Genomic DNA, 12,154 nt, shown 5'->3' with positions numbered 1-12,154 from the left:
TGTAGTGTAAGGGTAATGAAAATAGTGAATGGTGTAGAATGGCCAACAGAACCCTGCAAAAGAAACTGTTGAAAATAATGTCTAAATTGTGTGGTGGGTTCTTTTTTTAATACGTGAAGTCCTTGAATCATAAGGGTCAGAGAAGGCCAATGTTTTATTAGCAGCTATAAAAAGCTGTATTTTGAGCTTCTCCATGTAAGTATAAGTTCTCCATAATGATTAAAGCTATCTACTGGCCGCCTTCCATCTCAGCAGGAGAAAATTTTCTTGGTGTTTCCTTCACAGTGCTAACTGTATGATACTTCAGAAAAAGAACTTTTGGTTTTTTTAAGTGGAATCCCTACTGCACCCTCCTAATTTCAAGTTATCCCCTGCCTGTTCCATTTAGTTAAGTAATTTATCATATTTTAAAATTAATTTATGCCTTTTTTCAAAATTAATTTAGAAATATAACTTAACCTCTACATTATCATCTCCTTTTTTTTTTTTTTTTTTTAGTTATAATTACAGCAATAGCTAGCTCAGATTTTTAACTGTGAGGGGCTTGGGTGCATTACTGAAGCAGGGAAGGTTTCTAAAAATTCAAGTCTTTAATTAGGGAAAAAGTATCAAGTTGCCAAAACAATGTTATCACCAAATTAAATTGGTAGTCAGTTAAAACAATTAGGGCTAGTGAGAGAGATGGCAGTATACCATTCATTGCTGGAGCCAGGTTTGTGCTACCTCCAGCTGCACCTGATCCTCGGAGCAGGTGGCCTCTTCCCCCGTGCAGTTTGTCCTTTCCAGGACTGGAAGAAGTTTGAGAAAAGTCTTACATGACATTTCTGCAGGGTCACCTCCTGTGACATTGTGTGTAATCCCCTTACAAAGAATAAAAATGTTCCCATCTCTTTTTAGCTTGGGGGAGGGCGGAGGGAGAGGAAAGCTTAAACCCACAATTTTAGAATTAAACTTTGGAGTGACCTAACCTGGGTAAGGATACTGAGGAACCTGGTAATTTTGCTGAGAGTGTGGAGTTGGAAGTTGTTCTTTATTTGTCAAATATGCCAGTATCCATGTGCTGTCTGAGGGCGGCTGACATGTGAAGGGCTCAGCTCTCTGAGAAGCAGCCACCTCCCTTTACATGGCTCATTTCTTTCACAACAGTGGCTTATGATAAAACTTTGCCTAAAGTGCACACTTGGACAGAGGTGGGCTAAACAGTTACAGTGACAGATCACATGCAGCAGTTTCCAAAAACAGGTTGGTAGAAGCAGGTTCAAAACCTACGTTCTCCAGGGCCCTCCCAGCCCTTTGCTATAGACAGGAACCTGGTTAGCATGGTCCAGTTCAAACAATCCCATCAGTTTCCAGTCTGTCCCGTGTCATCTTGTTATGCAGGTTTTTTTATTGAACATATTCCTACAAAGGTTTTCCCACCATAGCCACAACCTGCTTGTGACTCTGAAATTCAGTGACTGCTTTGAAGATTGCTCCATTTGAGATTATTTCTTTTATTTCAGTAGGCTCAGAGCACGTGTCCAGTGCCACTTCCTCCACTTCTTTTCTGAAATGTGCTTCCATTCTGGTAACAACATTCAAGCCTGTGAACATTCGGATAATAAATCCATTAAGTATTCTTTTGATGAACAAATCTTTGTATGAGGTTTAAAAAAATGGAATTTGTTTCTTTTTCATTCACCTATATCTGTCTTCTCTGTGATTAGCCATGCTTGTAGGTAAAACAGGTTGGGAATGGTGTGGGTGTCTTTTAGCCTTCCATGCTTCTTTGCAAGGCCCCACAAGAAAGCAAAGTAGCAAGAAAGAATGGAAAATGCTGCCTGGGATATGAAGCTCTGTCCTGTCGTGGGGCAGCCAACTGCATCTTTTAACCTCTTTCATGATTTATCTTACAACCTCCTAAGGTTTTTCTGGACTGTTTGTTCCCACACTTCCTACAGGAAGTCTGTCCCACTCCTCCCATGCTCCAGGGATTAAGGGGTTACAAATCAAAGCCACTGCCTGAATTTCTTCTTGGCTAAATTATATTAATTTGATTTTTGTGCTGATATTGCTCTCTATCTAGTTATTTCCCTTCCCATTGTACTTAACCCCTTAAGGCATTCACAACTGCTAGTTAATAATTCTTCTGCCTCTATTTAGGCAAATTTGTTTAAGGAGTCTCTGGCCTTCTTTAGGACACATGGTGTTTACACCCACTTGCCCTGTTCTTGCATATTTGCTTTTCCGTTAATTTTTCCTATAAAAGGAGATAATACACTAGATATTAAGAAGAAATTTTATACTGTGAGGGTGGTGAGACACTGGAACAGGTTGCACTGAGAATTTCTGGATGTCTCATCCCTGGATATGTTTGGAATCAGATTGGATGGAGCTCTGAGCAACCTGGTCTAGTGGAAGGTGTGTGTCCCTGTCCATCGCCAGAGGGTTGGAACTAGATGGTCCTTAAGGTTCCTCCTAACCCAAACCATTTTATTACATATTCTTTTAACAGAAAGAAGCATTCTGGACCAAATACCTTTTGGGGACACAGCCTGGAGCTCTGTGAGTCCAGAGGGGACATGGGGTGGGCATTTCCATTTAACAAGCTTTGTTAAAGTGAGCAGGTCCATGTGAATGCCAGAGTTTAGAGGTTAGGATGAATATGGCCACATGCCAAAACCTCTGCTCCTGCCTCAGTGAGCAGTGAAAAGCTCCATGTGAGCATGCCTGCCAGCAGAGGTAAGGTGGGCAGGACTGTTTGGCTGTATCTGCAGTGGCCAGAAGCACCCTCAGGCCACCTGTGAGAGCAGTTCTGCCCGCTACAGCTATTGACAGCATCAAAACAGGACAGGAGCTGCTGCTGCTGCAGAGCACACCCTGCCTGCCACTGCCCACCTGCTGGTCCCCATCCCAAGAGACACGTGTGCAGCTGTGTCACCTGCACTCATATGGGTATAAGCCAGAAAAGAGACAAGGTCATATTTAGCAGAGTATTTTTTTTGGCCATTCCCAGCGTCTGCCTTTTCACCCTTAGGGCAGTAACAGTGGTGAGAGGGCCCTAACGCTGTGCTCGTCTCCCAAGTTTTCTTTATGAAAGCTCACTTGCACTTCATTTCTGTTCAGGAGAAGGTCACCATTGATTAAATATGGTTAGAACCATGGCACAAATTGGGCCGTGTAGTATTTTCCTCTGTCATTTTTGTGGAAATATATGTTGGGCTTGATTTGTGCTTCTATATGTAGAGAACAATGCACAGAAGCATACCAGAATTTATTTCTAACAATAGAAATACCGTGTCAGACTTTTTAAAGTTAAGACATACTGCATGTGTTTTTCATATTTGGTTCAATTAAAGAATAAAAGGACCACTCCCTATCATGTGCATTCTCTATACAATCATCTTATTTTCTGAATCAGAATCATGGCTCTTACAGACCAACAGCTGCTGGTGGCACAATGGTGGCAGGACCCTGAGGGCCAAGCACATGTGCAATACCCCCAGCTCAGGTGAGCTCAGTTTCTACTGGTGGTGCTGTGATGGGCTGCTCTCTCATATTCCAATTGCAAGTAGATTAACAAAGGTTGGTTACATCTCTATCTTTAAAAATCAAAGCAGAACAACATTCAAGCCCACCCTTTCCAAAGGAAAATCTGTAGGGCAGTCATGCACACACAAGAGGAAAAGGTTTCTTTAGAGCCAGAACTGCATCATCTCCCCTTCTTGTTCATCTTGTTATTGGAATGAAGTTTTCCACAGAAGCCATTTTTAATTAGAAGTTAGATTAACCTCAGAAGATTTTTCTTTGAAGACAGCAAGAGCTTGACCACTTGAAGAAGACTGGCCCCTGATATATATTTGCTGAATATATATCAGCAAATATCTGAAATATAGCATCCTCTTGCAACTTAGTTGATTTTGCATCATTTGTGGGCTTGCTTCACTGGACTTATTCTGCTCACTCTGTAACTGAAATTTGCCAGAGGAAAGTTCTTCAATTTTCCTCAGAAACTAAAAAGAAGCCCACTGAAATTGCCACATATCTCCAGCTCTCAGTTCTTGTAATCAATAGGATGATGTCCTACCAAAGAAGGTGATATCCTGTATACTCCAGAGATGTACAAAGGTTTCGGGATCAGAGATCCCACAGATGAAATATTTTGAAGTTCAGAGCAGCTGCCCAGCTATGAGCATACTTGTCACTGTCTTTTTTTCATTTTTTTTAGTGACTTTTATAGGCATTACCCTCCCACTGTACCTGTCTTGCCAGCACATACTATACCCTCACTGGGACTTCTTTTTTTCAGGATGTCTCATTTAACCAGGCAGTGTGTGGGTCCCTGGGAATGACATGCAATAAAATAGTGAACACCAAGAAATAGCATCAAAGGGTTATGTCTGAAGACAGTTAAAGTAAAAATACAAAAAGAAGAAAAAAAGTTTATCTAATTCCCTTCTTCATTCTTTAAGTTCTACTGAGCTCAGACAGAACAGCATGTGACCTGTGTGCAGAGGACTGTGAGTGATGGAAGTGGCACAAGTGTATGGTATCTCTTGCATTTGTAGGATATGAGCAGCCAAGAGAGGGAACACTTGGGGGTGTTGGTGGATGAGAACTTTGGCATGGCACAACAGTGTGCACTTGCAGCCCAGAAAGCCGTGTCCTGGGCTGCATCAAAAGCAGCGTGGCCGGCAGGTCCAGGGAGGTGATTCTGCCCCTCTACTCTGCTACCATGAGATTCCCCCAGGAGTGCTGCGTCCATCTCTGGGGTCCCCAGTGTAAGAAGGACATGAACCTGATGGTGCAAGGAAGGCCATGAAGGTCAGAGGGATGGAGCACCTCTCCTATAAAGACAGGCTGAGGGTTGGGGTTGTTCAGCCTGGAGAAGGCTCCAGGGAGACCTTAGAGCAGCTGTCCAGTACCTAAAAGGGCCTTCAAGAGAGCTGGAGAGGGACATTTTTGCAAGGGCATGTAGTGACAGGACAAGGGGTAATGGCTTTAAATTGAAAGTAGATTTAAATTAGATATAAGAAGGAAATTCTTCTCTATAGGGGTAGAGAGGCACTGGAACAGGTTGCCCAGAGAAGCTTTGGATGCCTCATCACTGGAAGTGTTCAAGGCCAGGCTGGCTGGGGCTTTGAGCCTCCCGGTCTAGTGAGTGTCCCTGCCCACGGCGGGGGGTAGGAAAAGGATGCCCTTTACAGTCCCTGCCACGGCGTTCCCGTTACCCCAGGCCGGGCCGCCGCTGCCGCGCTCCCGGCCCCGCTCGTCCCGCCCCGCTCCGCCGCCGGCCGCTCGGCGCAGGGTCCCGCCGCCCCGCCCCGGAAGCCGCGGGGGATGGCGGTCGCGGGGCGGCGGCGGCGGCGGGAGCGGCGGCGGGGCCGGGCGGGGCGGGCGCGGCGCGGGCGGGCGGCGGCGGCGGGCGGCGCCCCCCGGCAATATGTTCAAGAGAATGGCAGAGTTCGGGCCTGACTCCGGCGGCAGGGTGAAGGTGCGGCCGGCGGGGCCTCGGCAGCGTCGGCGGGAGTCGGGCCGCGAGGGGCGGCGCCCTTCTAACTGTGCCTGCCTGGTTGTCTTCCTTGTGTTTAAGGGCGTTACCATTGTGAAGCCGATCGTGTACGGGAACGTCGCGCGGTATTTTGGGAAGAAGAGGGAGGAGGATGGCCACACTCACCAGTGGACGGTGTATGTGAAGCCGTACCGGAACGAGGTATAGCTGGGCTGCTCAGGGAAGGGGGGTCAGGCGTTGGAACAGCTGCCCAGGGAAGTTCGGGAATCGCCATCCCTGGGAGTGTTCAAAACGCGTGTAGATGTGGCACCTAGGGATGTGGCCCTGGCAGCGCTGGGTTAAGGTGTTAGAGGTATTTTCCAGCCCAAGCCATGCCCTGTGCCATGGGGAGCGCGGGCAGGGTAATGCCAGGCGAGCAGCACTGGAACGGGCCGGGGTCTGAAAAGTTGGGCTTTGAGAAAAGGGTGGAAAGGCCTTGTGGCATAAGCAGAGGAAACTAATAGGCTGGTGGGTCTCCCAAAGGGAAAAAGATGAGGAAAACATATTTCTTTTTACGTTTTTGGAGTAATCTTTCCAGGTTAGGGGAAAGAGTGAAGAGCATTTATGGAGACAGTACTGACAGACCTGTGTGCTGGTACTAATTTTTGGATTCACCATTTTGCTTTCTGTCTGTGTTTAAACTCAGAAGAAATACTGTGCTTGTGTCAGAAGGAATGGTAGGCATGTAGGATAGATGACTAAAGAGTAGGTTGGTGTGCTGCATGAATAATCAGAAATACCAATGTTTCTGTTTTAGGACATGTCTGCCTATGTGAAAAAAATTCAGTTCAAGTTGCATGAAAGCTATGGTAATCCTTTAAGAGGTAGGTTTTGCATTTGAGCATTTGTTCCTAGAACTGGGCTTTTGTTCCAGTTTTTTACTTCTTTTATTATTCCACTAAGGCTCTGTCATTGGGTTAACACTTCTGTGTTTCCTACTGTAGTTGTTACCAAACCACCATATGAAATCACCGAAACAGGCTGGGGTGAATTCGAAATAATCATTAAGATATTTTTCATTGATCCAAATGAAAGACCTGTAAGTACATTGAACTTTTAACAACACTTAAATAATTAATTATGGTGGCCTGAAGCTGTGCTCTAGGATATTGCTGGTCAAAATAAGTCACATAAGCCATGTTTTTGTAGAAAGTGAATTTAACGACTGGCCACATTTTCCTGTTTCTGTGCTTTGCTACAGGCATTCATGACTGCTTTTCCTGCACTTGGCTTCTCTCACATTTACTAATACGTGACTGCATGTTGCACCTTACTTGGTTTGAGCATACGCTGAGGCTTTCTCTTCCATGTAACTTCCTAGTTCTAGGATATATGAATATTTTAACTTTTTTTTTTGCCAGATCAAAATCAGTCAAAAAGCAGTAAAGGTACTATGCTGGCATTAGTCTCTGCCCTAAGGAAATCAGGTTAAGACATTCCTGTAGTTGCATTAAGGACTGGAATTAATTTTCTTTCCTTGCTGTGCTTTAGACATATCTTGTAGGTTTGTTTATACAGGTTTATGTAGGAAACTCGATTACCCTGTTTTAGGGGAAGAGGATATTTATTTCTGAAGGACTGAGTTACTTCTGTTGCATGAACTGCAGCAATCCTTTTCTATATCCAATTTTTGCTAAATGGGAGGGAAACTGAATTTTATGTTTTTCTTGAATATGTGACGATTGATAGAAAGGGCTTCTTGTGCTGTTGTACTCAGTAGCATCGTGACTTCTCCTAATTCTGTTCACAGCTTGACCAAGCTGTCCTAAAGTTGGTTGAGTGTTTTTTTCTTTGCTGCTGTTCTTGGAAGGCTGTTTCAGAGCCTGTCGTGTTCTTCCTTTCCAGGAAGTACCAAGTGGAGTAAGGTATTGCTCTGTTCCAAGACCTGTTTGTGGAAGGAGTGAACTGTGGGCTGTGTGTCCTTTACCCAGGCCATGATCCAAGTGGTTAGTGGTTCCTCAGGGCTGGAGAGAGGGCTTCCATTCCTCTCCCCACCCTGCCATGTGCAGTGCAGTAATGGAAGAGTAACTTCATAAAGAGAGATTTCAAGGAAAAGCTATTCACAGCCCCCCCGGTGTTTCTCTTTCACGAGAAGGGATGATAAGGTCACAGAAAGCACTTTCTAACTGATGAATTGGGAATGTTGGCTTGAATTAAATGACCAATTTGGAAATGTTTGAGAGAAGGTGGTAGTGGTAGTAGCTTTTATACAACAGTCCTAAGCCACTTGCCCAGACACTTCTGAAGTATCAAGAAACCTTTGGCTAATTGGCATGTTTTAACAATTAATACTGAATATAAGTAATTCCACTGAAGCTATATGACATTTATTTTTGCATTCCTAAAAGATTTTTAAATCCTATACAATTGTTTTGTAGGAACGAATGCTACTTGTTGATATCTAGAACAAGATTTCTATTTCCCTACAATTGTTAAGCTAATAAAATTTTGTCTTTGCATAGGTAACCTTATATCACTTGCTGAAGCTTTTTCAGTCGGATACAAATGCCATCCTGGGGAAGAAAACTGTAGTTTCTGAATTCTATGATGAAATGGTATGAATGTTTTTAATGTAATCCTCACTTTATTTTGAAGACTATTAGTGATACTATGTATTTTTCTCCTTCATTAGATATTTCAAGATCCTACTGCAATGATGCAGCAGCTGTTAACAACATCTCGTCAACTAACACTAGGTGCTTATAAGCATGAAACAGAGTGTAAGTTGAAAATTAAAATATTTTAATTTTAGAAATAAAGAGTAGTTGGTTTTGATTTTATTGCTTTTCTTTTCCTGGGCTGTAACAGTACAATGGATTTGGATGCTGATAAAAAGTGGTATTTTTACATTAAATTTAACTTCAGTTTTTGCGAAGAAATTAATACTTACTTGAAAACTTTTAAGATTTTCTGATCTGTATGCCTGCTGAAAAAAAATAAGGAATTACTCAGTATGAAGAGTGATGGTGTGATCTACACCTAGTTTAACATCTTTGAAATGAGTCAAAAACGAATAAATGAAGGCCACCCTGTGGTACACTTCTGTTCAACACTGCAAGCAAAGATCACACTGGAAGCACTGAAATAAGAACAGTTAGTGGTGTTTAAGTCAAAGCAGCAGCCCTTTGGAAATAAAGAGTAGTATCTGAAAGCTGTTCCTGTCTTTTTCCCTTTTAGTTCTTGAGCTGTAGGTAGTTTCATAACATACTTCTTACAGCATTATGTTTTTTGTGTCCTTTTTATCTAATTTGTCTCCAAATATTAACAAAAATATTAAGGTAATTAAAGAAATTAAATAAAGATCCATTGGTTCATAAATCGTAATGCATTTAGTGAGGATTTCTGTTCTGATCTTCTGGATTTCATCTCTTATCTTCTACTCTCAGAAAACAAATGTAATATTTATTGAGCCCAAATCCTACCTTGTTAATTACAAACTCTAATGCCATTGTAGTCCAGCTCACCTGGCCTGATGTTCCCCTGACAACAAATGTCAAGTATTTTTTGGACAGCAAATGCCTAGAGCTAAAGAGTGGAGAGTGATTATGAGTTTGACGCTCTTCAAAGTTCAGGTTCTGATTTGCCTTATGTCTGCTTGGCTGTGGATGTGTGAGCTCGTGTATTTTCTACATCAGTTTAGCCAGTCTTGAGGTGGATTTTTGTTATATTGCATGTCATCGTGGTTTTCATTTAGAAAATGTTTAATAATACGATTCATAAAAAAATCTTGTCCACATTTAAACATTCTGACTTCAGATTTTTGGGTGTTTCTCTGGAGAGTAGATAGAAACTTTTAGTATGTTTTTTGTATATATATTTCCTTAAAATGTGCCACCAAAGTAGATAAAATTTGCCACTGCTCCACGATTATGTAATGTATGGGATATGAAGGGATCTCCGTGGCCTTCATAGATTTGTTGGCTTTACCATCTCTATCCAAAAACTTGTACATGAAAAAATAATAAGAAAAGATACTTGATGTCAGGATTAGTAGAAGCAAAGGCAGCACCACTATTGTTTAGATATGTAGAATTAAACTCCAATGAGACAAAGAGTAGAAGGTGGTTACAGTACATGGAAAAGGAACCACAGAATGGTGGAGACTTGAAGGGACCTCTAGTGCCATCATGTCCACCACCTGCTCAAGCAGGGCCACCTGCAGCTGATCTGTGTCCAGACAGCTTCTAAATGTCTCCAAGGATGGAGATTCCACAACCTCTCTGGGCAACCTATGCCAGCACTCGGTCACTTCCACAGTAAAAGTTTCCTGATGTTCAGAGGGACCTCTGATGTTTCAGTTTGTGCCTGTGGCCTCAAGTGCTGTCACTAGGCTTCACATACTCATAGTTGTCTCTAATTTCCCATTTGCTGTCACCATGTCAGGTTTTATTTAATCTTAAAGAAAAAGCAAATGATTTCATGAATTGTGTAACTCCATCCACAAAACTGCTGAGCTGAGGGCTGAATGAAGCCACAAAACAAACTTTCTGAGTTTTTTTAAATCCAGGTTTGATTTGGGTACCATTTTGATTACAATCATGGAATCTCTAAGCTAACAGCAATAGATTTTTTTTTTTTTCAGGACATACGCCATCAAAATTACTGTTTCAGTTAAAAAAAATAATTACAACTTTTCGTGGTATTTACAATATTTATTTTTCTTTATCACCACCATAGTTGCAGATCTTGAAGTGAAAACCAGGGAAAAGCTGGAAGCTGCCAAAAAGAAGACTAGTTTTGAAATTGCTGAGCTTAAAGAAAGACTAAAAGCAAGTCGTGAAACTATCAACTGTTTAAAGAATGAAATCAGAAAACTTGAAGAAGATGATCAGTCTAAAGATATGTGACAAGTGTGGACTTGATAAAGAGCCTATGCTGAAAATGAGAGGACTTCAGTCATGGAACTGTATGAGTTCAGTTCTATAATTGAGACTGAGAATTTCACTGGCAAGTGATTGAAGTTTGTGGGAATCAACTTTACAAATGGAAGAAAAAAGAAAGAATGTATCCTTGTTTTATAGTTAAAATCTGTGGGTACTTAACAACTTATTTCAAGTAGAAGGGGTCTCAGAGACCAGACTTACTTCTTTTTTTTTTTTAAACTGCGTTTGAGTCGTATATGAAAACTTTGTATTAAGTCTTGTATTAGTTCAATGTTATTTTACGAAATGCTGGTGTTTACTTTTTTTACTTGTTTTTTTTTTCTACTGATTGTTTAGAGGTGCATCTTTAGAGCTAAAAATAAAATATGCAATTTTTTATTTTAGTATATTTTGTCTCCATCCACCTGCAGAATATAAGGAACAATTGTAAATAGCATACCCTGATTTAAGGCAGAGGTTGAAATACAGTCATAACGCAAGTTGTTTAAGTCTGGTTACAGTGATTTTGGCATGTCTGTTACCAGCACAGTGAAAACACTTTCTGAAAACAGGATTTTAAATAACTTCTATATCTACAGGTAGGAGTTTCTAGCGTCAAAGCTGCTCCAACATATACAAGCTGTGCACAGAAGCAGGAGATTATTCCAGTCCTGATTTGTAGGAGTTTAATACTTGTACTGTACTACAGTCACTTCATCAAACATTGTCTCTGCTGCTCCTTCCTTCTACCGCTCTTCCCCTGTTCCAGCATGGGTCCCTCCTACAGAGGACAGTCCTCCATGAACTTCTCCAATGTCAGTCCTTCCAATGGGCTACCACTCCAGCATGGGTCCCCTCCAGGGTCACAAGTCCTGCCAGCAAACCTGGTCCAGCATGGGCTCCTCTCTCCCCAAGGCTACAGGTCCCGACAGGGCTCTGTTCCAGTGTGGGCTTCTCACGGGGTCACAGCCTCCTTCGGGCATCCACCTGCTTTGGTGTGGGGTCCTCCATGGCCTGCAGGTGAATCTCTGCTCCACCATGGACCTTCATGGGCTGCAGGGGGGCAGCCTGTCTCACCATGATCTGCACCATGGGCTGTACGGGAATCTCTGCATCTCCTCTCCCACTGACCTCAGTGTCTGAACAGGTGTTCCTCTCAAATATTCTCACTCCTCTCTTCACTCCTGTTCCCCCCACAGCAGGTTTTTTTTTTTCCCCCTCTTCTTAAATCTGTTACCTCAGAAGCCCTGCCACCGTGGCTGATGGCCTTGGCCTTGGCCAGCTGCAGATCTGTCCTGGAGCCATCTGGTGTTGGCTCTGTCGGACGTGAGGGAAGTTTCTGGCAGTTTCTCACAGAAGCCACCTCTGTAGTGCCCTCACTACCAAAACCTTGCCATGCAAACCCAGTACATATTCTTAAGTCACTAACATGACTGAAAAATCAGTAGATGATCTTAGCAATGCTTTGAGAACAAAGCATTCATTTCTTCCTATTTGAAACAAGTGATGATTGGCTTTTACTGTGGCTTGGTAAAGATTTAGAACTGAATTTAAGTTTCATCACTCACTATGTAGACTTCAGTTTTCATTAAGAATAGTAACAAACTTGGCATATTTGGTTTATGGTATGTATAGACATAGATGAGGAACAGCTTGTACCAGCAGTGTCCACACAGATCCTTCCTAGCACTGCACACTATCCACGTTTTTCTGGCTAGCTAAGTGCTTTGGTTTATTGATTCAGTAGCCAGTTTCCTTTTAA

The 12,154-nt window shown here is 42.4% G+C and overlaps 2 protein-coding genes across 2 annotated transcripts in view; both read left to right on the top strand.

Moving 5' to 3' along the window:
* The window catches only part of MDM2 (MDM2 proto-oncogene), a 223,930-nt gene that overhangs the window by 129,890 nt on the left and 81,886 nt on the right, over positions 1-12,154 (top strand). The gene's annotated exons all lie outside the window — the stretch shown is intronic.
* YEATS4 (YEATS domain containing 4) lies at positions 5,356-10,796 on the top strand. The gene is made up of 7 exons (XM_064655687.1): positions 5,356-5,473; positions 5,573-5,692; positions 6,288-6,354; positions 6,475-6,569; positions 7,993-8,085; positions 8,163-8,250; positions 10,208-10,796. Exons 1-7 carry the CDS (start codon positions 5,423-5,425, stop codon positions 10,375-10,377), a joined length of 684 nt encoding a protein of 227 aa, XP_064511757.1. The 5' UTR covers positions 5,356-5,422; the 3' UTR covers positions 10,378-10,796.

The sequence above is a fragment of the Pseudopipra pipra genome, chromosome 5 (genome assembly GCF_036250125.1).
Source record: "Pseudopipra pipra isolate bDixPip1 chromosome 5, bDixPip1.hap1, whole genome shotgun sequence".
NCBI lineage: Eukaryota > Metazoa > Chordata > Aves > Passeriformes > Pipridae > Pseudopipra > Pseudopipra pipra.
Note: the sequence above shows the minus strand (reverse complement) of the source record. Positions and strands in the feature narration are given on the sequence as shown.